The following is a 25,563-nucleotide window of genomic DNA, read 5'->3' as shown; positions in this document are numbered from 1 at the left end:
ATTTTCCTTCATTTCCCATTCAGTTTTTCAGACACAAGTAGAGACAGCCCTAATGAAGATCCAGCTGTGAAAAACAGTTCAGTCACTTTTGGAAGCCCAACTTTAAAAACAAGGTAAGAACTATACCTTGGCTACTGAGAGGAAAGTGCAAAGTACAAAATAATATAATGCCTTCACAATCCCCCATCAGTCTATTTAAAAACAGTCTCCTTGAAATATATAAATAAAATATTGTACAAATTGCAGATTTTCCTCCAACTGCCAAACCAACTGCAGGCTGCCACATAGCTTTACACCAGTCTGCTGCATCATCAGTATTACAAAGGTGGTTTCGTGTTTGGCTTGAAGCTTTTTCCCTATAAACTTATGAATATTCATGAATGTGCCCTCCCAGTTCTCAGAGAAAGGGAATCTGAAAGAGTAAATAAAAACATATGAAAATAAGAGAAATCAGAGTGTATGTATTGAAGAATTGTAGAATGCAGGAACTAGGCAGAGATTTTTTTCATACTTGTGATTTTGTCTTTCAAATATTTTTAATCTCCCACAAATTATTCTATTAAAATAAAATAGCAACAGTTTCAGGCTTGGCAAAAGTTATATGTCATGTTTTCTCAAAAGAGGTACTGCTTTGTGAAAGTTAGCTTATCAGATTAACAGAAACTACTAGAGTTTTGAGCCTCTCTACTTTTTTCTAGTGTGTTTATTTCCACGTTCTTTTCTCCCACTGAAACACTATGCCAAATCTTTTCTCTCACTGAAACATGCCAAATGACTGTCATACCACTCTACTTCCAGAAGTTACATTCCTATTGTACTCAACAGTTCTGGCTACCAGTGCCCTTAGGAAAATATGGTCAAGTTACTGTTTTTCCTACTGTGTTAGCAAGAAGAAAGCACAAGGGTTTTTTTCCTTTCGCTTTCCAAAACTATCCATTTCTAGAGCAGAGAAAAAATCATGGAAAATTTCATCCCCTGAAACCTAATGTTTAAATTGCATTTGGGGTTAAGAAAAGCAGAAGAAAAATAGAAGCTAAAATGGAATTTAGAGAGTACCTTCTTAATATACTGTGGGTTTTTATTTTTTGTATTGTTGCTAAGTAAATGAAAATCAATCAAGAATAGTCCCTTATTGGTGTTCTGCAATTACCTTGTAAAGTACATAAAAATAGGGGATTTTTAAGTTCAGAGTAATTTCTTCTTTGGTTTTCCATTTTGGTTCACTGATTTAGCAACTGAGAACTTAATTAGTAGCACAAAGACAAGGATATTACACTGTTGCGTATGTCAGTCATACAAATCACCTCCTGCTACAGTCAGTAAGGAACAGTGAAAATAACTATAATTATAGAGGTATGATATGTAAAAAAAGGTTTTCTCTTCAGTTCCCCTTGTCCTTCTGTATTATAATTTTTTGTCGCTGTATTTCTCATCTCCCAATTAGTGCTCAATCTTTAAATAAGGTTAAAGATGCAGATGGAAATTCTTAGCTTTCTCAGCTGATTAGAACAGCTTCATTGGATTTCATCATCTTACACCACCAGAGGATCTGTCAAAAGCACTCATAAGTCAATGATTTAACAGCATAGATACACGAGTTCAGCTGGGACTGGAGATTCAGCAGCACAAAGGATTTGCGTCTGTCCGATGTCCTGAGTACCATGTGATTGTTTACTTCTCTGTGTGTGTATGAAAACTTAATTCCCCTACAGTAGGCAAAAATGCTATTGATCTGTTCAGACATATAGCAGCCTGAAGCAAGAAAACACATGGCATAGTCATGTCCATCATTTCCTTGGTAAACTCACAACATTAAGCTTTTCCACTTAGGAATTAAGTCTTTGACTCAGCACTACAATATTTTTAACCCTTTGTGAGAGGTCTATAGCTGATAAGCAAGTAGCCTTCCCACACAAAGGAGATAGTGACTAATCTTAAGAACCTACAGAAGACCATTAAGAAGTCCTAAGATCAATTCTCTGCTAAACTCTGCCACATCTAACAATGCATCTAAAGAATAAAATCCTTTATGGTGTAAAAAAGAAGAGACAGAAAAATTAACCTTCTTACTCACTTGAGTCCACAAGCATACTTTCTTATTTCAGGACCCCACCAAGTTCAAGTACATCTATTCCTCTGACTGGAGACAGCCAGGCTGATGCTGACATCCTAGCTTTCATTAAAGCAAGACAGAACATCCTGCAGAAGAAAGGTAAATCCTGCCAAAAAATAGGAAGTGAAACCATAATCTCCAGTACAGCATTTTGAAGTCAAAATAGCTTTAGTCCACATTACACTGATGCAGGTGAAAACGGATTCTGGCTTCAGTTATATGACATTATGTTCTCATCCATTCTAAACACCTGAGGTTCTTCACATGTGTTTCTTAAGTAGCTCAATGCTGCAGTGAAAAACTATGAAGGCTCTCTGTTTTACTAAGCCACCCTCAGTGAATGTCTGGGGCATGCATGGCAACCTGCATAGTATATTTTACTCTTAAGGAAATGCATTTTTATGCAGTTCCTTGATGATCCAAATTTTTCTGTATAAATTTTTTTAAACTATGTGTCCTGGTTTTCATCTAGTACAAATACAGTTGTAACAGTTGAAACCAAATAAAGATAACTCAAATGATTTCACTGCACCCCTGCCTCAGGAGGCTGACTGGCCCACTGTGCCTGGAAAAGAGAATATCCTTAACAGGTATTTCACTATGTCAAGGTCTAATGAAAATTTCTATGAGTATTTGTCATCAAATCAGATACTAAGAGCAATTGTAGGAAGGTAATAAAGTTCACTCTAGAGTGTAGATAAGTAAAATTGGCAGGAAGAAGAAAGCAATAAATAAACAACAGTGGCACTGCAAGGTAGCCTAAAATTTATTATGATAAAGAAAAATTACCTGTGCTATCTTTTTTCCTGAATAATAGTTTTTAGTGGCAGCAACCAATTAGACTGAATATGAGCATGTTAGTGGTTACTGAAGCAATAACTTTCCATCAGCACTTCAGTGCTGACGACAGCATTTTTCAACAAGCTATCTGCACCTGGCAGATGGTGTTAGCACTGTCACAAAGTGGGGCTTTGGTACCACACTACTTATCAGAAAACTGTCAGGTAAACACACACTGGCTGAAAAAACAGCCTCCCTACACTCATCCAAAGCAAACACTTAGCACGCTTAGGCTTTGGGATCCCTTTTGTCTTTATTTAGAAAAGCTGTTGTCAGGTTTCTTTTGCAAATAAAATTAAGCTGGATTTATAGGCAGCTCGTCAAAAGAAGGTTAGAGATAAATGTCTTACAACAAACATTTCAGGCCTTCAGAAGGCCCAAATCTGACTTAATCTGTGATGTAGAGTAATGTAATTAACAAGAGTGCATCTTATCCTATGATCATCTCCTAAATCATGCCATATCAAGAATGTCTCTCTCAAATGCCTTTTCCATCCTGATTGTTTTCAGCCAGTGGCTATCACCTGGCATCATCCATCACTTTCAGAAGGGACTAGACATTATCAACATTGACAACTATTTAGGCCCCAAGTCATAAAAGTTATTCTTGCAGAACAAAGGACAGTCAACACTTTTAATATTATTCTGAATTTCAGTCAGACAAGATGCGCTGCCCTAGGTAGATGAAAAAGAAATGGAGTATCATTTGACCTTCCTGGCAGTGCAGGGCTGGATGACTCAACAAAGTGCTAAGTATAAGCAGGAGATTAAAAATGTAAAGAGGCTATATCAGTACAACAAACGTATAGGGACCTGATGTGTCACAGACAAGAGACAGCTCAGCGGCAAGTTCTGAGAAGGATTTGGAGTCAACCTAGCAGATAAAAAAAGGCTTTTCTTCCTTGTGAGGAAAGGCAGAACCTTCCAGACTTAATGGTTGGAGCTACTGACAACATGAACCATAAAGCAAATAAAGTTTGAAAATTCTAATTTAGCAAGATAAAGGATGAGAACTAGAGGGTTTTCTTTTAGGGGGCAGGGATGGGAGCTATCATGTCCCCATTCCTGCCCCCACAAGATAAAACTTTCAGATGTAAAGTAGAGTTAGGTAGAGAGGAAGAGTAGAAGAATGTAGTCTCACTTGAAATTCTGGAGGAAAAACACTGTGTCATCAGTCATATAACTTTTCCTCAAGAAATTTCAAACATATGAAAAACTAAAGAGAAATTATTTGCCCAGAGCCATTAAGTTGAGTCTGACACTTTCACAGGGAATCTAAGTGTGCTGAGTCCCACTTTGGTTCTCTGTTGCTCCCTTACCAAACTCTCTTCAACTGAGATGTTCAACTATCCTTTCTACATTTGCATGCAAATGTATTCGCTCTCTGCATGACTGTTATACACACAGTGCCCTGCAGGAAACAGGAGGAAGCATAAGGTCAGCCAAGCCAAAGTCTACTGGGCTTAAAAACTGTCAACATCCTTACTGCTCTTTCCTTTATTGATCCTGACCCTTTCAAACTGTTGTATTAGTGTCTTAGAAGCAAGCTGAGGGCCCTACTATACATTAGAGGGGAAGGGAAAAAAAAAAAAAAAAGAATAAATGTGTGCAGAAGCCAACAGAGTGGAAAATAAGTTTCATAAATAGAAAGCATGGGAATGCTCAATGTCCTTAGTGACAGTAATGCAGGAGTGGGAATGAGAGGTCTCAGTAAAGATTACCTCAGGGACTGTGAGTTATTACCATTTGCTTTCTAAACAGAGCAGAATTAAAGCAGGTACATTCACAGGGTCTTGCTGGGAGTGTCAGAGCACTGTAATAAAAGGGCTACTCAGCAAACATGCTTTTGATGTCACATTCAGTGTTGGGGTAGAGAAATGAAAATGCAGAAGAGTAGATTAATGATTTTTGTGTCTTAAAAGATTTAAATGAAAGGATTTTTTTCTTTCTTCTGTTTTGTATTTCTGAAGTTTGTTTTAAAACTGACAATGCAACCTGAAATGTAGTCTAATGTATTTCTTTATCTCCTTTCAGGCTTGGGGAACAAATGAAATTCTTGTCACAGACCACTATTTCCTTTTAGAAACAGTGAAAGACTTTTATTCTTTCCCTTCCTCTTCTGTTTAGAAATAGGTACAAGTAAGTACTTAAGATGTACAGGTATAATTGCTAATGGCATATAAATTTTCTTTGACAGCAAAATCTGTTTCTCTTACAATATTTGCACTCAGTATCTTCACCTTGCATTATGATTAACAAAACTGAAACAACTAATCAGGAGTTTGCCAAACATGTTTGTTTATGAGAAGTCATTGTATATTTCTAAATGTTAAAATAATCTAATGTACTAATGCTCTTATACATCTTTAATATGGGAAAGGCTTATTACTACCAGTAGAGGTTTTTTGCATTGATTCGCATAAGGCTTTGTTAATTATGCCTATTGAACATCAAGAGATATCCATTCAATAACAGTAGTTATCTGGGTTATAAAATGCCATAAAATTTCATTTGAGATTTTTTCCCCTTCAAGGAATAACAATTTTCACATCAGATTATTAAAATGCTGAGATTGCATTGTAATATAAAACCAAATGTATTTTAGAAAGTAATTCTAGAGCTCAAAATTTCCCAGCTGTTTTCTTTTTATTTGAATGGACTAAATGTTGTGCAGAATGGATTAAATGTTGTGCAAAATGCATACCCTCCCAGAATATACAAGTTTCAAAAGAAAAAACTACACTTAATAGGCTTTAAACAGAACAAAGACAATACTTCTGAAGCACCAATGAGATGTGAAAATTTAAATGCATTTATATCTTATATGCAATGTAATTACACTCTTGACTTGGTACTATCTTACTGCATAATATCCAGTTATGAAACAAATTGTTTTACACATCAAATTAAAATCAAAAATGTAATGCAAATTACAGCCTATTTCTCTGAGATATACATACTACCATATTGAAGATGTCACTTTTCATGCCAGTGATAATCTTAAAGTCATGCATTTAGAAGCGTATGGGTTGGTCTTATAAAAATAAAACAATATATTTGCAGAAGTCACATATTCTCAAGGATGTACATTTCTTTATATACATGCTGATGCTTACTTCTTTGTCAAATTCATAATTATACAGAACTACATGGTGAATTGCTGTGTTCGAACCTATAGAACATGTTTGTGAAATTAACAATCAATATGCAATTAGTTCAAAAATATTAAAGTTGTACCATTTTTTGCATTTTAATTTTCTATAAAAGTCAACACAGATACCATATAAATTGGTAAGCTTTGGCAGAATTTAGTATGTGCAAACTGAGATAAAAGTCAGATCTACTCTTGCTTTGAGAAGAGTTCAAGGATTTTGTCAGAATTTGAAAAATCTACAGGCCTTCTCCCTTTTAATATGTCTGCTTTGTTGGAGATTATATTAAAATGTCCTTCTTTCAGAATTTTTATGTCTGTCATTATTTTTCTTCTCTCACTCTTTTATATATAAACACTGTATTAAATATGCACTGTATTATTGTTCATACATCTTTGTTGAGGAGAGCAGGGCCACATTTCTGCTTCCATTCAACACTACTAGCTGGAGAAGCACCACAGGTTCCAAAATGTTGCTGGGTCAAGCAACCACCTTTTTTGCTTCCAGTGAAATAACCCTTGTGGTGAATTTATTTGAAGGTGGCTGAAAGGGAATCACTGGTCCAGCATCTCCTTCCTTTTGACATTGACATTGAAGCAATTCCAATAGTTTTAAGTAGCTAGTTTAAAGAAGGATCTCAGTGCTGTCTTCGTATGAGTTATATGATGCTGCTACTACTTGATGAGACTGTGTTCTGTTCTCCATTCTGTTCACTCATTTCACTCACAGAGATAAAAGAATTCCTCACTCTTCTGTTTCAAAATTCTCTAGCCTTTTTTTACTCTGTTATAAATTTGGTGTGAAATTCAATTGCTGTCGACAAAGTAGTACCTGATTGGCAAAATGGTCTAAGATTATACCAGGCACTTAAGATCTTGGACAAAAGTGCATCCAGTAATAGAAAACCATATAAATATATAAAACCATACAAATAAATAGAAAGTCTTTCTTGCATATTCTGAAAATTTTCTAAGATCATGTGGAAGAAAAGATTGCTCATTTAGCAAAATAATAGTGCAATGCATAAAGCATTCTCTTTCTTTAAAGAACTGCTCCTGTCTTCAAAAATTGTGTTTTGGGTTCACAGGAAAATTCAGGTTGGAAATTATCTCAGCAGATCTTTAATCCTACCTCTTCCTCAAAAAAAGCCTGAGCTACAAGATCAAACCAAGCTGCTGAGGGCTTTGTTCAGTGTGGTCTTGAAAACCTCCAAGGACGGAGACCACATAACCTTTCTAAGCCACAAGTTTGACTGTCATCGTGACAAAATGGTTTTCCCTTACGTCCATCCTAACCTTTTCTTTTTGTCATTATCTCTCTTCCTCTCACAAGCCACACTGTCAAAAGCCTGGCTCCAGCTTTTGATGGCTTTCTCTCAGGTGCTGGAGGGCTTCTAGATCTCTTCTCTAAGTCTATGTGGCTTCTAGATCTCTTCTCTAAGTCTATGTGACTTTCAGAAAGCATTTATTGCTTCAAGAAATTTTTGTTGGCCACGGACAAGCAAAACTCCTTCTTTTAATAATCTCTCTTCATATAACTTCAAGATTAATTTGAAATAAGCATTTACTACATTGAAGAAACAATCAGAAGCTCACATTTATCCTGGTCTTCAATCTTCACTAAAGCACCTGTGAAACAGCACTGTTAAGCATGACATTCCTCATGCACATCTCACTTCAGTCAATTCACATGATATCTAATTGGGTTTGGTTCAATGTTGATATGGTAAATAAAATTTATTCATTATCTGCAACCAGAATAAATCCAAATATCTTTTTTTTCCTTTTTTTTTTTTGGTGGGAATTTCTTGAGGAAGTAGCTCTAGAGTGCTAGATTGCATACAGATATTTCTGGGATTAATTGATCCCAGACATTGTGGATCATCTCATCTTTTATTTCAACATATTTCTAATCTTCTACATAGTTAATTTCAGAAGAAGATGCATGTCCTCTGTTGTGTTACACCACTGCAGCTTCTGGGAGGGTCAGGATATCACCCAGATTATAATAAAGGCCAAGGGTCTGTTCTCATTTATGTTGAATCTGTCAGGCAGGATTCTGTACACAGTCTGGATCTGCATTAGTGAAACCCGTGAGCTAACCAGGTTTTGGCTTGGGCATTTCACTACTTCCTGGCCACTGCAGCTTTCCAGAGAGCTAAAAGAAGAAAATGCATAACCTTATGTTGAGTTTCTCTTTCTTGGAAGATGGACATGCCCTCAATCTCCCTCTGTCACTCCTGATTTTATTTTAAGAATCTTTGAAGAGGAGTAATGAGGTTCACATGTGTAACAGTGTAAGTATGTAATGTAATTTATTCTTACCTGGTTTAATCAATCATGGGATGCAAGTATTTTATGTCATTAGTATAAACTATGAGCATTTCAACATAATAAAATGTTAAGATCTTAAAAATGTTGCTGCAAAAATGCAGCTGGTGAATATGGATGCCAAGAAGATGAACATCTGGAAATGCCTTGTTGCATATAGCATATTTGGTAGCTCTGTATAGAATGTTTGTCTTTTCAAAGTGAATTTTTAATAACCACAACAATCAAACCACTGGTTTTATGTTATTTCATATGAATCACTTTTATTGTTGCTTTAATCAATGTTAAACAATCTTTTTCTCACTTTTTTCTTAATATTTTCACTTCCTGCAATATTTGCTCTGAAACCCCGTCTATAGGACAAGCAAAGTAAACTGTCATGCCTGAAGAAATTCAATGGTTCTCTTGTTTATATTTAATATGGTTCTAAAATAATTTCCTTAATTCTTCTCTGCAGTGCAGAGTTTAAAAGTCATTCAAGGAGCAAAACTAATTAAAATAATTCAGTATTTCCTTGTAGAAACTGTTCTGGCTCAAATGCTTAGCACACGAAAGAATGAATTCCCAGATCTTTGCATCCACTTTGACAACTAGTTCTGTACAGAGACACTTCTACCAGAAAAACTAGTCCAAAAATCATTCTCCATCAGAAGCTTGATAATAACAGGAGCAGTCAAGATATCTTTCAACTTATTTTATTACTTAATTTAGAAATGGCTTATTTGTGTTGATGTAAATTATAATGCTGATCACAGTGGTATTTTTTCTGGCTTTTGAAAACCAGTGAGGAAAGTGAGCAAACCATGTCGGTTTTTTTTTTTGGCCAGTCTTTTATTTCACATCCATCCATGTTCAAGATTTGTTAAGGGCTGTAAGAACAATAGGTAAAGCATTTAAGAACACTGAATCCTTTCATTTGCTCCAAGTAATGCACAAAAAATCATTATTATGTGTATTGTAAACCAGGATGTCATTTTGGTTGTCATCTGTCCTTTCCAGAATGGCTCAGATTTTCTATGGGAAAAGCTGGATCCTATTGGGTCAGTCACACTGAGGAAGAAAGACAAGTGAAGGAATAATCAAGGAGATCATGCCCAGTCCTGGATTCAAAATATGTTTTGTGAGAAGTCATTCCCTAGTTTTGAGACCAGATGCACTCTTACATTCTATATTGGCAGGGAGCACTGGAAAAGCAGGACCTTGGAAGAACAGTCTACTTCCATGTTCAGCTACTATTAACAAGTTCCTGCATTCAGCATTTTTTATTCCTAAAGTTTGTGAACCCAGGTTTTGTTTATTTTTTAATCAGAAGAGCATTAGAAAAGCAACAAGAGAAGTTAAGACTAGAGAGTGTGCTTTGTCATCCTGTCATAAAAAGCAATTTGTTAGTATTGTTATTTCAGCACATTGTATATGATATCTTTTTATCAGGAAGCCAAATTTAATTTCTGATGTGGTAAGCCATGCTGAACTCCCTCTTCCAGATTCAGAACTCACAAAAACTATAAATCTTCAATTTACTTCAAAATGTATATATTGGGCTTTTTTTTTTTTTTCCGGTGGCAGGGCATCATTTCTGGGCTGCTGCACAGATTCTGAATTTATTTGGTTCCTATATTGCAGCCTGACACTAGAGGGGGAAGAACCAGTAGGAAATACTATATTATAGAAATAAGCATACTTTGGTGATGTTAGTGACTCAATTTGCAAAAAATTAAGATCCCAAAAGCAAGTCTGAGTGGACATTTTTTCTTAAGGCATAATACATTGCCAAATTTGTCAGTTGGCATGCTTTGTTGATTTGAACTGAAGGAACAGAAGGGGACAAAAAGTCTGATTATATGCTGTATTTGTTCATTTATATCTGATAGTTTCATGCCCTTAATTGTGAAATGTGCTTCAACTGAGAAAATTCATCCCAGCACAGCTGTGCAAAATTCCATGGCTTGCATCCATTCCAGAAAAAACAGTAGGCTAGCATTCTCTTGGCCTGGTAGTCATGGGTCCTATCAACAACAACATAACAAACACGTGGATCTCCCACCAGAGAGAGCCCTGCTAGTGCAATACTCCAGGCTTGTCTACCCATATCATTGCACTGGGAATGGAATAAAAAGCTGCACCTTTTAGTTATGCAAGTCAGACCCAAGAGTGATGATCTTGTTAGATACTGTGTAAGTAAATGTCATCCTTAACACCGAACAAGAGAAGACCTTCCACCAGTGATAATAAGCTGGATGTCTCAACTGATTCAGATCAGTTTGCTTCATAACGTTGTTGCAGTGCTCAGTAATATCACTGCTACTATAACTTCCATCTCCCAAATATTTCGCTTTTTCAGCTGAAAAAAAATACCAGACCACCAAGGTTTTGAGTCCTTACACATTGCACTTCCCTATTGAAATCTTTCTGTTCCCCTACTCACACTGACAGAGCAGTCCCAGACAAAGTCCAGGATAGTCTCCTGGGTGTTATCCACAATAGTTTTCACTTTTCAGAGTGGAAAGTGGCCTTCTGCTGCTTGTCAGGCATCCTCCTCTGGATGATGGCCCCAGGTTATGAGCACAGTACAAATGGCAAGTCTGGGGATTCTCACAGATACAGATATGAATGAAATAAATTTTTCAGTCTTTTTCTGTGAGCGCTACCTCTTATTTGAAGATAGGAGTAAAACCATATGAATGCTTAGCAAAGTAGGGATATGTATATCCAGAACATTTTAATTGTAAGGGAGTATAATAACAAAATTGCAGCCCTAGCCCCCTGGCCATCTTCGTGTGTGTGTGTGTGTGTGTGTTTTCTTTCAGAAGCAGTGTGACAGATGACACTTGCCATAAAGCTCTTCCTACAGAAAAAATGCAAGCCCAGCTCATTTCCAGTGCATGATAATTATTAAGGCTCCCATGAGTGAAACTCTGATACTTTTTTAGCTAATGATTAACCATAAGCCCTCCTTCCCCCTTAAGTATTTGGATTAAAGGGGAAATACAGAGACTGAAGGCAGGAGGCATGAATGGTTTATTCTCTAACTCTGTGAACTAAACGGTGGAGTCATCTCATCGGGTTCAGGAGCAGTAGGCCAGGCAGTGAGGGGATTGATCTTATTAGGTCTAGAAAAGAAAGAGGTTCTTTGGTGCTACCCAGTTGAATTCAGGAGGTTTCTAAGCTTCACAATGCTGGTTTTACTGATGCCAGCAATGTTGGTATGGTACAGACAGCAGCTATTGACTTTTCCATTTATTCAGCTCCATACTTTTATTTCTGGGGAGTCTGTTGTAATTAGAGAGTTTAGAACATTTTGTGGTAGAGAAGTCTAGTGTTTAGAATAAGGCTTTACTTATCAAGACTTTAAGAGTCTATCTGTGGCTCTATAATCATATGACCTGGGGTAAGTCATATAATCACTGTTTTGCTTCAGCTTCCCAGACTGGAAACTAATACCAGCGTCAGAGGGCTTTATTCATTTGATTGAGATCTCTGGATAAAAGCTAATAGAAGAAAGACACTATGATTCACAGTCTTATTAAGCTATAAATGTTCACCCTTTATTTTGGATAGAGAACAGATGTGGAGGGATAAAATTTCTCTGTTAGTCTCATTTTGTAAACCCCGATACCCTGATGTTTTATTGAAAAACTCTCCAGGGCAGCAGCTGGGAACATGGGTGTGTGATTCCTGCTGTTTTGGGTAGGTGACATCTTGGAATAATAACCTATGAAGTGCTGAGCAGATACTGGCAAGGGCAGATCAGCAGCATGCCCCTCCTCACCATGCACAGCCAGCAGATCAGCTGGACTCCACTGCTGGTACTGGGGTACCTCTTTTACCTCCTCCTGGGTGCTATGGTCTTCCAGCTGCTGGAGAAGCAGGCAGAAACACATTTTCGGGACCAGTTCCAGCTGGAAAAGCTCAAGTTCCTGCAGAATTACACATGCTTGGACAGACAAGCCCTGGAGCAGTTTGTACAGGTAAGAGGAAAGGGTTCCCATTATTTTGGCTCAAGCATTATTTTCATTAGAAGAAATTATACTATCGGGGCCAAGTAGCCTAGCGTGATATAAACCAATCAGCTGTCCATGATATTAGATATCTAACTTTATAAATAACTCAAGCCTATTCATATACTTCTTTATCTTGATCTACGGAACTTGTTTCTTTCCACAGTCATGAACTCCCAAAACATAAGTGCATCTAGTGATGCACTTGTGCTACATTGCAATAATTTCAACTTCATGGCTCTCATCTCCCTCATTAAATATTACTGGGAATTATACATGGGAACAAAAAATAAGAATCAAACCTAAAGAAGTAGGTTGCCCTTCCAAGGTTCTCCAGTCCAAACCTGTGCAAATTCTGCCTCTTCATACTAAAACCAACAATTTACAGGCAACAGCTGACAGAACCAGAGAACACAGTCTTAAGCTGTGCCAAGGGAAACATAGGATGGAAACATAGGAAAAAGTTTTTTACAGCAAGGGTGATAAAGTATTGGCATTGTTTGCCCAGGGAGGTGGTGGAGTCACCATCCCTGGATGTGTTTAAGAAAAGACTGGATGTGGCACTCGGTGCCATTGTCTAGTTGAGGTGTCGGGGCTAGGTTGGACGCAATGGTCTTGGATGTCTCTTCCAAGCTTGTGATTCTGTGAAATTGTCTACTACCTTTGAAGGAGGTCCTGCACTTCCAGGCCTAAATAAAAGACAAAGTCAACCATCACAAACTGTGATATCTGTTGCTTATAAGAAGAGATAAAGGGCTTTTGTTCAATATGGGTTGTCAGTTAATGACAACTTCAATTACATTTTAGTCTTTTCCTCAAAACTGGCTAGAGGTAAATTACTAGACCTTTCCTGGTATTATAGATCTAGTCTCATAATAGTAGTGCAAGAACTGGACAGAAATCCTTGAACTTTGAAACCTTGAATCCTTGAGTTTCTTTGTGCTCAACACATAACCAGTTGCAAAGCTGGGTGCCTAAACAGTTTGAACTCTTTCTACCATGTTATTAAAACTGATAAAAACTCAAAACAATTTGTACTGCCCAAGTCAGAGAACTTCCATGAAGGTATAAGATTTTGATCAACAAAAAGCCCAGACTTCATATATGGATTTAAGCAAACAGTGAAGTTCAGATTAGAAATGGTAGAAAAGGTGCCTGAACCTCTACATCTACAAAGCCAATGTTCTGATTAGTAATACTGTGATATATTAATTGTAAAACCTTGGACATGTGCCAGAAAATGACTAGAGATTTCAAGAATTTACATGCCTAAAAACATGTCTATTTTTTTCACCTTCATGACTTGGTGATATTACCTGTCCTTCCCTTATCTCTCTGATAGTGATTGCGGAGGTGAAAACCCTGATTGTCATTCTAAACCTAACTGTGATACTTTATTGGATTGAAAGGTTTATTTACATCTTCACTACCCTCAAAACATTAGAAGAGGTCACATGTATCTAGATTCTTCTCTCTCTGACTCCAGTGGACTTTTCTTAGGTCCACTGCTGTGCCACTCAGAGAATCGCATTTTGCTGCTGTGTCTCTGCTGAATTAGAACAATTTCACTTGTAAGCTGTTCCAGACAAAACCGGCTGAGGGCACCAAATCATCTACAAAGCACCAAGCTTCAGTATACTGAGACTTTGCAGTCCTCAAGGTATATGTAAGTGCAGATACCTTCTGACCCATATGTTGCTTAAAAGACCAGTTAACAAATCTGTTTAACTATTATTAATATTAGAGAACACTAGTCTTCCCATATTAAATCTCTAGTGCAGGGAAGCAGTTGTGTCTCTGCATGTTTTAACTATATGGTTAAGGAGGTTTGTTCATCATGTCACAAGTTGCAGTCTGAAAAGTCACAGTAGTTAGACTGCAGTGAGACACAGCCCCCAGACTCAGTCTATTCAGCTAACAAGTATAAGATGTCTTGTCTTAATGCCCATTCTTTAAACCTAAATCCTGTAATGGACATTCAACACAGATTTTTTTGTGTGTGTGTGTGTGTATTTATTATCACTTATAATGAGTTACCACTTATCATTCATTAACTTTTGACTCTATTGTCCATGAAACAAATTCTTATAATTCCATGTCAATAAACTGCATTGGTTCTGCATAGCTAAAACTACCTAGGTGAGAGATGGTTCTGAGCCGCAGCTCCTAACATGAGCAGCCTGGAGATTTAGGAAAGTGCAAATCCAAACTCTTTTATCTAATGCATCTCTGGAAGGCACACTTTGGTCAGGAAATTATGCCAGTCTGACAGCATAACTGAGAAGCAGATGCATTGAGTAAGGAGTCTGTGTTTTGATCATGTCCTTACTTTTTCTATCTCAAAGGACGTGATATAAATACAGACCAAAAGGACAAAATCCTTGTCTATGACCACAGCTGGCTGCAATGTGCATTGGCAGAGGGACAGGAGTAGAAACAGCAGACAGTTCTTATGCTCTCCACACCCTACTATAGCTTAATGTAGGTTTCATATTCTTACTGTAAATTACAGCACATTCTTTTATGTACTGATGCAGTGACGACTTCTCTCCCAAAGGCACCAGCTAATGCTCACCAACCATTCAGCAGCTGCCATAACCCTTACCTTAGCTGTAGGTGAAAGGAGCCTGGAGCCATTATAAATGTCCCACAGGAACCTGTTTGCTGGGCACCACCATGCCTTTTCATTCATGGGGTTTTTCATGGGGTTGTACTTAACAGCATCAATTACACCAAGAAATCTGGCCTTGTCAGACTGTGTCTGAAAGGTTCAACATTTAAAGCTGCCTTACTCTTCTATGTTGGCTCTCATGATGTGACTAACTCCTGTGAACTCTTGTGCATTGAAATGCATAGAACTGTCAAGTGTTCCTTACAGGAATAAATTAAACCTGTGATTATTTCAAAATACTCACACCTCAGTAGCTTCCATGTGTTTCTTCTAAGCAGCAAATGAAATAAGTGACTCTAGAAAATCTGACATGTTGAATTCTTCTCATTCTAAGAAAAGACTTTTAATGGATAATGCAAAATTCTTTGTCATATTGAAAATAAGCTCTGCTGACACTTCAGTCATGATGTCACACATGATAATGTCCAGCAGCCCTCTGATAAATTTGACCAATGCTACATGATTTTTTACTGAAGGAATCAAATTAACTACTATTCTTAGGATACTCAGTCCACCAGTACAAATCAGGTAATATTGCAGAACCTGTCCAAAATCAGATACCTTGTAGTAGATCTGTTCACTAGAAAAGCAATCTTTCTGAGAGTGGCTAACATTTTAATCAAGAAAGAGTATCTTCTTGGGTCTCATACTCCTGGAACCAGCTAAAGCTGGGGTTGCTCTTGACTCCTGTTCATGTCTTGCATCATACAAAGTCTTTTGAAGAGATGAACAAGTAATTCCTTCAGGCATTTTGCAACATTACAAAGGCTGTGACTTAGCCTTTGTAAGGTGTGTGACAAACAAGGGGATTCCTAAAACCCCAACCACTGAGCAGAGGAAAACCAGTCTCCCACAGACAAATCATTGGGGACAGCAAAGGAACACAGTCTTTATTAAGGCAGTTGACAGGATATTTGATGCAAGAACAGTAATTTTGGCACACAGTGGTTTTGGTCTGGTAAGAGCTGTCTGGAATAGAGGAGAATATTTTATTAGTTAATCTTTCAGACTAAGAGAAGCCTAATATTCACTGAAAATTATATGGAAGTCATAGTCAAAAATAGTAATTCATCCTTACAAGTACTTACATGGAGGAAACAGAAATGAGCATGTTCCTCATGCCCCTGCCCACAGACACAACTATACATTTACACATGCCTAAATTAAAAACTTAAACAAGATTACTAAATTAGAGAAGGAGAGAAGAGCAACTACTTTATTTTTTTATGGCACAACTTTATTTTTTTTCCTAGTTTGATCACTTTAGGGAATCATCCACCTCCTTCACCTTAGAGTTCATCCAGCTGGGGAACCTATTGTACTTTAATGACCTTTCTCCTGTAGCAAGAGTTCAAGTTCCTGACCAGCTCTATTTCCAAGTTTTGCCATGTCAGCAGAAGTTCTTTTTAGTTCAAGTCTACCTATTATCTACATTGTTTATCACTCTGCTTGCTCAAGATGGAAAACAGTATTTACTTATCTCTATTTCTAACATTCTTCCTCATCTTTGCTCCTCTGACCTTTTCTGCTTCAGGTCCTCATGGAAGCATGGGAAAAAGGGGTCAACCCAGAAGGAAACTCTACAAATCCCAGTAACTGGGACTTCAGCAACTCCTTCTTTTTTGCAGGAACTGTTGTCACCACTATAGGTGAGGTACTCTCTTCCTTAAAAACTGGTATTTCCTCCAACTGTCCTGTAAAGCCCCCAGAAATGTGTAATTGGTGGACAAACGAGACAATCAACTAATGTAAAGTCTCTTGGGTTATGGTTTTCTATTGGTTTCCAATTATGCCTGTTATTTTTCTGTATACAGTATTTTATACTCCAAAAAAACCTGAGTGCCTACTTGTTACATGCAAGATCATTTTGTAAATGGACAACACTTCTTTAGGTTGCTTTGAAGCACTGAGTCGCACTCACCATAAAATCAGAGACCTAATGAAAGTTACAATAGTACCTGGAAGAATAATACTTTTAATGTTTCATTTTCAGCTAGTAGTAGTGAACACAAAAGGCTTCATCATAAGCAACAGCAAGTTACAGACAGATTTAACTGCAGAAAATCATAGATCCACAGGTTCCTGAAGATTAATGTAGTTGAGCTTCCAAGCTCACAAACATTCCATGATGCCTGCAGCTTGCCTGTAGAGCCTTTTCATGTAGCTGTTTTCTTCTTTTTCTCCAGGTTATGGTAACCTGTCCCCCAGCACAGTGGCAGGGCAGATCTTCTGTGTGTTTTATGCCTTATTTGGAGTGCCTCTCAACCTGGCCTTCCTTAATCAGCTGGGGAAAGCTCTCAATGCTCATCTGCTTACCCTGGAAAGATGGGTGCAAAAGCCAGGGCGTGCCCAGGTACAGTGTCCATTTACCATTTGTTTTCACTATTTTAAAACAAGTTATTTTCTCAGATAGCTTGTGTGAACCACAGCAGTTACACGGCCCTCTCTATCAGAAACTTGATATACTTAATCTACCTATGATAGCTTTGAAGGTATAGGCTTTTGCTTGAGGGGCCCTAGATTTGTCTTTTTAAAACCTTACTCAGCAAAACTGTAGACCTGGTGACCTTGGCAGAATACGTGCAAGTACACACATTGCCAAAGCAAGCTCTTATTCTCCAGCATATGCCAGCATCTCTCCAGAGTTTAGCCCTACACTGTGCAAAGGCAACTTATTTTTATTGGCCTACTCATCTGGCTGGAATTAACCTTCCTGTTTGTGCCAGCAACTAAGCACTTCCTTCCTTTTCTTAAAATGCAAATACTACTCCTTACTTACAGTTTGTTGGTGAGTCGTTGAACTAGTCCAGACATTTTTTAATAAGAAAAGCACAAATAACGGAGAATACATGAAGGTCATTTATTACAAAGTTAGTGCATGTTTCTGAGAAAAGGTTCAATGAATTAAGCCCTTTAGTTAGGGAAAAGGGAGATTAGATATGTGAGATATGTTGAAACATTTCAGAGTTCTGACACAAGTGATTTTTTTTTACATTTGTAAAGTCTCTTGGATCACTACATTCTTTACCTACAATGAGAAAGCTATAAAGGTACTGTCAAATGCAGACTTGGATTACATCAGCAAGAAATTCTTTAGCTGCATAACCTCTGCCTGTTCCATAAACACATGCAGCTATACACCAGAAGGATTTTCATGTTAGTATAGCTTCATCCTTCCTGAGATTTGTGATAGCAGCTCAGGGACGTGATCTTTCTTCTTTCTCTTTTCACTCAGAGTTCACATTTCTGACAGAACTCCTATGATCAGACAAAGTTTTGGAGCTGTATCTGCTTGCTTGCTCTGAAAAGTTTATTCTTATAAACAGAATTTTGCCATGCTCTGGGAAATTAATTGCAATCAGTTCTTTATTATTAATGACTTATTGTTCCCCCTCATATAAACATTACAGGTTTATACAAGAAAGTTCTTAAAAGACAGGTTAAAAGGCAAAATTGTTCATTCAGTATACATTTTTATGCAGAGTTTATTATGTAATTAAACTCTATTACAGTACTGGAATGAAGTAAATGAGAACTGAATTATATGTCAACTATAACCATGTCAATCAGTAATTCTCAAACTGCTCTGCAAATGAGGCAAATATTATTACACAGTTAGAGAGACATGACACATAATACAGAAGTGACTTGTCAAAGTCACCCAGTCATCTCAAGCCATGTCTCTCAAGGTCAGAGCATTATTTTTCATGTGAGATAATTCAGAGAGAGAAATTAAAACATGATATCTGGATCTTTCACTCTATAAACAGTGGTTTGGCTCTTCCTCCAGTCACAATAGACTCATTAATTGAAAATCATTCTCTAGTTTGATTGCCCTTGAGGGCATTTTTAAATAATTGCAATGAGTTTGCATCAGCCCACACATCATTAGTCAAAAGTACTCCAGAATGTGTTCCCTGGAAACCCATGAGATCCTGATCATCAGTTGCATACTCCTAAAATCCCTTCAGGACCCATCCACTGACCATTCTTTGTACCTATCTACCACAGTCACATATACAGTAACTTATCTCCCTGAAGGCAGAGGTTTGTCCTGAGAGACACAGATCTGCCCTGTGCTAACACAAACCAGTTCTGCTCTGAACTAATTTTTAACTTCTAAGTTAAAAATGAAAGCAGGCACAATTACTTCAGTTAGGTTTCATCCAATCATATTTTTGGCTGAGCTCTTGCAAGCCACTTTATAAATCTTTGGAAGCAGTCATAGTGAAAAGAACCCTAATTTGTTCTTTACCATCTTTGCTTCTTGACTTATGCAGTATGTGGTGATTTTCCTCAAAGACAAGAGGCTAGTTGACTACAAGAGCATCTCTACCTGAATTGAAATTGTAAAATGAGTATTTCATTCCAATGGCTGTCATAGTAAGTTTGAAAATATGACTGGAGCATTCTTGAAAACTCATTGCAAAAAGCTTTTAAAAAATCCTCCTTTTTTCCCAATTTTAAGATTTTTTTTTTTCATGTTTAGGTACAATATCTATGTGCAAAGTAAGCAGTGAGCTCAACCTGCAGTACATGGAACCATTGGCTTGTCCTTTTTTTTTTTTGCCATCACTCCCAGGTGGGGTGAGTTTGTGATTCAAGAGTAAAACAGACACAGCAGTTTTACAAAAATTTTGACAAGACAACTGCTCCATGCTCTTTAGATGTCATCTTCCTCTTCTCTTTCAGGTGGTTCAAACACTGGCAGTGGCCATCTTCCTGACCACTGGGACCTTGTTTTTCCTGGTGTTCCCACCATTAGTGTTCAGTTACGTAGAAGGCTGGAGCTATGGAGAAGGCTTTTACTTCACCTTCATCACCCTGAGCACCATTGGATTTGGGGACTATGTAGTAGGTAAAAAAGAGCATGAACTGGATTAACCTTTGTTAAAATTCATAACTCTAGTATAAAACTAAATACAGGGAGCATAGATGTCCTTCCACTATAGATCTGGTCAAGGGTGAGCTCAGCCAGACTGGTAACAATGAGCTAATGTATTACAGGATATGAGCGTTTTTCTCTTGACAGCCAACCTAAGAGTCACCCAACTAATTTCACATGTGCCACTGAACACTCATTCAACAGTGGCTGTGTCCAGGCTGGTACAAATATTATCAAGAGTGAAAGGTAGACTAAAAATAAAATTCCTCTTTCAGTATTAAACCTTTGAACCACACTCTCCTAACACTGATTTTTTTTAGCAAGTGCCTACCATTCCCAACAACAAATCATATCAAATATTAAATAATCATTACTTAAAATGGGGAGAAGATTACTGACAACCACAGGATGCCTCTGAAAGAAAACAAATTCAATAACATTACATAGTCTTTAGACCTCTAGATTGAGAACATCAGGAGGTAGAGACACGAGGGGCTATTTTTCCACACAGTTATTTGAACAAATGCATAACCTTAACAGATTATGTCTAATGTATTTATTTGTTAAAACCACTAGAGTTTCTTATTCACAAGTACTAGCTCTCCTCTCCTAGAGGTCATAACTATGTCCCAAAAGGAGATAAAAAAGAATCCCATGCTGAATCTGGCCCTGTGGATTTTCATGACTGTATCAGTTGCACTAATTGCTCATGCTGTAGAAATATCAAACCAGGGATTAAGATTCCCATAGCCACTTAATTAAAATGGCTATATTTACCATATTATCCAAGTGATTGTGAATCCCGGGTACTGAGGTAATATCACCCTCCAAAAAGCAATCACTGATTCACTAAATTGTAGCCATCTAAATCATCTGAGATCCTCTGTGTGCCTCTCGGGTAACATACGGTTAACATGGATTCAACATTTAATTTCCAAGATTTCTTTCCTTTGTTGTTGGCTAGAAACCATTGACTTTGAGCATCCCTAATTAATATTAGATATGGCTATTTTTATTATATAGTCTCAGCTTCAGGGATTTCATGCTAATCATGCTAAGCTTAACCTGAAGGTTGGCATGAAGAAAAATTTATCTGCTGATGGGTCACACAAGCTCATTGACATATACACTTTTGCAAAAAGTGGAGAGGATGTATGAGTATGTATGTTTAGCAGACCAAAGCTGCCAAGATAAAGATACAAATTTTCCTGGATTTTTCAGGTACAAACCCCAACAAGCACTATATCCCTGTGTACAGGAGCCTAACTGCAATATGGATTGTTTTTGGCTTGGCCTGGCTGGCTCTGGTCTTCAACGTGGGAGCTGACTTGATGGAAAGATACCTTCAGCTAAAGTGGCACAAGTCTGACTTAAGCTTGGCAGAAGGAGACACCACCAAATTGGAAGATGAACCTGAGCAGCCTAGAATTCATATTCCTAGCTGAGTAAGGTACAAAGAAAGCAGTATTGAAACTGCATCTTCCATCTGTATCTCACACTAAGCAACCTCTGTGGATAAAGGACTAAACCACAGGTTGTGGATTGTTTCCTAAAGAGGAAATGTTTCAGATACGTGGAAATTTCCACACCCTGTGTAGGCAGGCATCAGATCCAAAGTGACTGCCTCCCTGCTTCAATAAGAAGTTATTTCACCAAAGACTTCTGCGCCTGACTTTTTCAAGTGGAAAAAGTGAGGCACAGAAATCTTTCTTCATTTCCAATCAGAAAACAAAAAAAACCACAGAGGAATATCACCAGTTATGAACAATTGCTTATTGATATCCACTCAATTAAGATTCAGTTGATATTGTCTGAAATGAACATCTTTCATATAAAATGACAACTTTTTTTATTTTCTGGGCTAAAATGCTTCTCTTTTAATTGTGAGGAAATTATGTGTCTGTCCAGCTCTGCCTGGACTGTTACAACTTGTCTCAGAGCGAACTGACAGCTCAAAGCACGTCCTTATCACAGTTCATTTCACCACCACTTGAAAACAGCACTTTAAACTAAATCTAAAAGCAAAGAGGCATCCTTATTTCCAGCCAGATAACAAATATCAGTAGAGTCCAGAATTTGCTTTGGGCCAGGTCATAGAAGAGGTATTATGCACCATAGAGAACTGGTGCTGTATGTTTACCTCTAAATAAGGCAAATGATAGGTTCTTGCATTAAATCTGATTCTCAGTCAGGCCCATTGTGTGACCCATCAAAAACAGGGAGATTGAATTTATCGCAGTTATTGTAAGTCAAAAGAAACAACAGCCACCATCAAAGAAGCTGAAAAACCGAAGTACATATAAGCACCTAATAAGGGACTAGCCACTGAGATGCAGATCTGTAATCATACTCTCTATTAGACTCCAGAAACTTGATAAAACAATTATCCACTCATTTGGGTACCATGCTCAATCATCACAAACATGTTCCATGGGTCTGCTTGTAATTATATACTCACTGCAATTTATTCAGTATGTTTATATCTCATAGTGACCATCAATTAATCCCTTTGAACTCATTTGTAAGTGGAACTTTAATGTAAAGGATCAGTTAAACATGGTTGGGTACACAGACTAGCCCCAAGCTAGCATATGTCTGACAGACTATGGGAACATCAAATGTCAGCCTTTCGGCAGCTGCTTTGATATTTCATTTTGGAGATATATCTATAAAACATGTAAAGGCTTGTGTAGGTCACTAATTTTTTCCTTCATACTTTCTGAGTTAGATTTTTACTTCTGAGGAGGGTCACAACAGATGTTTGTTCTTACACCTGGCAAGGTGCAACTTTGCGAGTTGCTGACTCCTTCATAGTGCAGTGTGGCTACTCAAATCTGAAATGCTGGCATATAAGAATACTGGTGATGGTTTATTCAACTAATTTAAAAAATGAATGTTCAAATGCTTATCCCATCCAAGATTTCCCTCATGTCTTACCACTACCTACCTCACAGATTTTTATCTCCTTGGTTTTTGCACTGGTCTTCCTCCATGCCCTCAGCTATTCCCATAAATTTATGCAATGGCTTTCTCTGTAGACTTTCACTGGGAGCAGCCAACTCTCTTCTGTCTGGCTTTTTGTATCTTTGCAAATCTCATGGGAAACTATGTCTCTCAGTATTTTCTGTTCTTTGGACACAATGTTTGCACTTGTACTTTTAACATCACCATCAATGTACTCTGTACCTGCCTTGTGTTAACACCATGACACTTTCGGCCTCTTTAAGTAAAAGACAAAACTGATGTTCTGCTGACTTCTATATCTAACCTGTTTTCTTTACCTTGCCTTTTTCCATGCCTTCTGTACCTTATCAAGCCACAGTCAGCCACCACACATGCACTAGTCTAAAGGTGATCCTCTCCACTGTTTTACACCATGCTGCACGCTATAAAAAATGATAAAGAGGTTTATCAGCAATAGAAAGCACTTACTGACAAAGTATTTCTTAAAGTTATCCTTACTTGACATCTGACCGCAGAAAGCTTGGATTGTGTTTACTGCAGTCCAGAAAATTGCTCCTGTATCTGATACTGATTTTGCAAAGTAGCAGCAAATGGTGAGACTACCTCTTGGACATTTTACTACTGCTGCATTTAATACAGCTGACAGTAACGGCAGCAGTTCTCCAGCTTCTCCAGCTGAGAAGACTCAGAAAACTACCTTTAAATCAAGCATATGGCCATGCTGGAAGAGAAATGAGAAGGATACTGATGCCCTCTCCTGTGCTATATAGGTGATAGAAATTTCTTGCTTATTTTGTCAATTTTCAAGGTTCTGAAAAGCTCCTAAAGGCCATGCATATCTATAATAAAAGTTACTTTGAGATACATAGCGGGAGTACTGACAAAGGTTTTGAGCATGGATACACCAAGTGCTTTCTGGTAGCGTTCCTCTAATAAAAATGTAGAAGTCAAGTGTCAACTGACCAGCTAAGAAAAGTAACGTGGAAGAACTGCACAATCAAAAGAACTTGCTATGAGCCAGAGGAGCACACAAGATGGATTCTTTTGGTCTAATAACCCATATTACCAGTGTAATATTTCTGCCCAGAATGGAGAGCACACGTGCTCAGCTCCAAGCAGAGAAAACAGCACATTTGAAGCCTCCGAATGTGGCTCTGCAGGCTGTGGCAGAAGCAATGGGCCAGGCAGTGTTCATCTGTGATGTGGAAAAGTAGCATTTTGTCCTGAGCAGCTACCACCTGCAGTCCAGAGCAGGACAAGAAGCCAATGTCCTTCCAGGCTTACACTTACCCTTTTAGCCTACTCAACAAGCCCTTCTTCATCCTCAGATATACATGCTGTCCTTTCAGACAACACCAAAGTACCATTGGCAAAGATTTGAGCCTTTCTCTGTGGAGATGTAAATAGAAGACTGACAGACAAGTCATGTTTCTGAGAATACTCAAGGAAACAGCCATGTAACTATTATATGAGTCTGTAAAGATTTGTTGTGAAACTTGATCTCTTTCTTCCCAAATTCCTTCTAGCAAGCACATGCCTGATATCCTGAGTTTTCACAACGTCATATAGTTAAAAACCCTGAGTCTCACCTGTAATTAGTTTTGTATATTTTTAGCATAAACATTAAATTCTATATGTTTAGTCCATAGTGTTTCAACATAGTTACACTCAGTGTGCTTTGTATAAACTATCTGAGTTTAAATACACCTAAAATGTCAAAATGTAGTTCACATGTGTCTATTTCCTGATCTTAAATGTGATGAGTAAATATATACTTTTTAGTATCCTTGCATTTTTTCTTTCTTGTATATTTTAATAGAGGGTTTTCTTTCATATATATAATCCCAATTTTGCCTTCAAATATCACTGAGTAATTAATATCCTGAAAAGTCAGAATTAAGACTGAGCAATAACCAGCATTATTTTTTTTTCCTAAGACTGTGCTCCAGCTGATATCGTTACATGGGAATTAGTCTAGCCTTTGCATATTCATTTTTGCATCTTGACAGTGAAATAATGTGTTTATGCTAGTCAGTTTAAAGCACACCTCTGAAACCATGAATTAGCACATTACCATAACATTTCTGGGAAGGCAGTACATGTTTGGAGGCTGCCTCACTTGTATATACACTCCCCTGGCAAAAATAGTCACAGGGCAGAGTGAGAAGACATAACCCTCTGACAGTGTATAAAGTCATCCTGTGCAGAAACTTACTGGGTTTATTCACCTTTATCTCATATTATGTAACAAAATAGGTAAATTACAATGTTCTTATACACCCAAAACGATTTGATTGTTCTATCTACCAGTGGGAGAACAGAAAGGAACATTGGATGCCATCTTATGCAAGAAAGTAATTAATCAAATAGGTCTCAGAAAATGCCTATATGAAGAAAGTACACCCATCTTTCCCAGGAAAACCACAAACCATAAAAGGACTGTAAAAAGCTGCTACCTTTTCACTTGTTTCTATGGAAGCATTGTTATCACAAACACCTGTTTGCTGCCTTTTAAATGAGCTTAGCAGCTGAGTGAAAGAGGAATGCAGATTTACGCAGACTGCTAGCGTACTGCTCTCCAAGTAGCGCCAGCTGGAGAGGGAAGCACTT

The 25,563-nt window shown here is 37.7% G+C and overlaps 2 protein-coding genes across 2 annotated transcripts in view; both read left to right on the top strand.

The window, feature by feature from the left end:
• The window catches only part of KIF6 (kinesin family member 6), a 152,369-nt gene extending 150,101 nt beyond the window's left edge, over positions 1–2,268 (top strand). Inside the window, exons 20-21 of the mRNA XM_041404401.1 lie at positions 24–113; positions 2,106–2,268. Coding sequence (XP_041260335.1) covers positions 24–113; positions 2,106–2,268 — 253 coding nt within the window. The remainder of the gene's footprint in view (positions 1–23; positions 114–2,105) is intronic.
• Positions 2,269–12,190: 9,922 nt separating this feature from the next.
• LOC121335815 (potassium channel subfamily K member 16-like) lies at positions 12,191–21,434 on the top strand. Its single transcript, XM_041404319.1, has 5 exons — positions 12,191–12,403; positions 16,639–16,753; positions 17,291–17,457; positions 19,797–19,962; positions 21,211–21,434. The coding sequence occupies exons 1-5, from the start codon at positions 12,191–12,193 to the stop codon at positions 21,432–21,434; spliced, it is 885 nt and encodes a 294-aa protein (XP_041260253.1).
• The last annotated feature ends 4,129 nt before the right edge of the window (positions 21,435–25,563 follow it).

Source organism: Onychostruthus taczanowskii, unplaced genomic scaffold (assembly GCF_017590055.1).
Source record: "Onychostruthus taczanowskii isolate IOZ18803 unplaced genomic scaffold, ASM1759005v1 scaffold21, whole genome shotgun sequence".
NCBI lineage: Eukaryota > Metazoa > Chordata > Aves > Passeriformes > Passeridae > Onychostruthus > Onychostruthus taczanowskii.
Note: the sequence above shows the minus strand (reverse complement) of the source record. Positions and strands in the feature narration are given on the sequence as shown.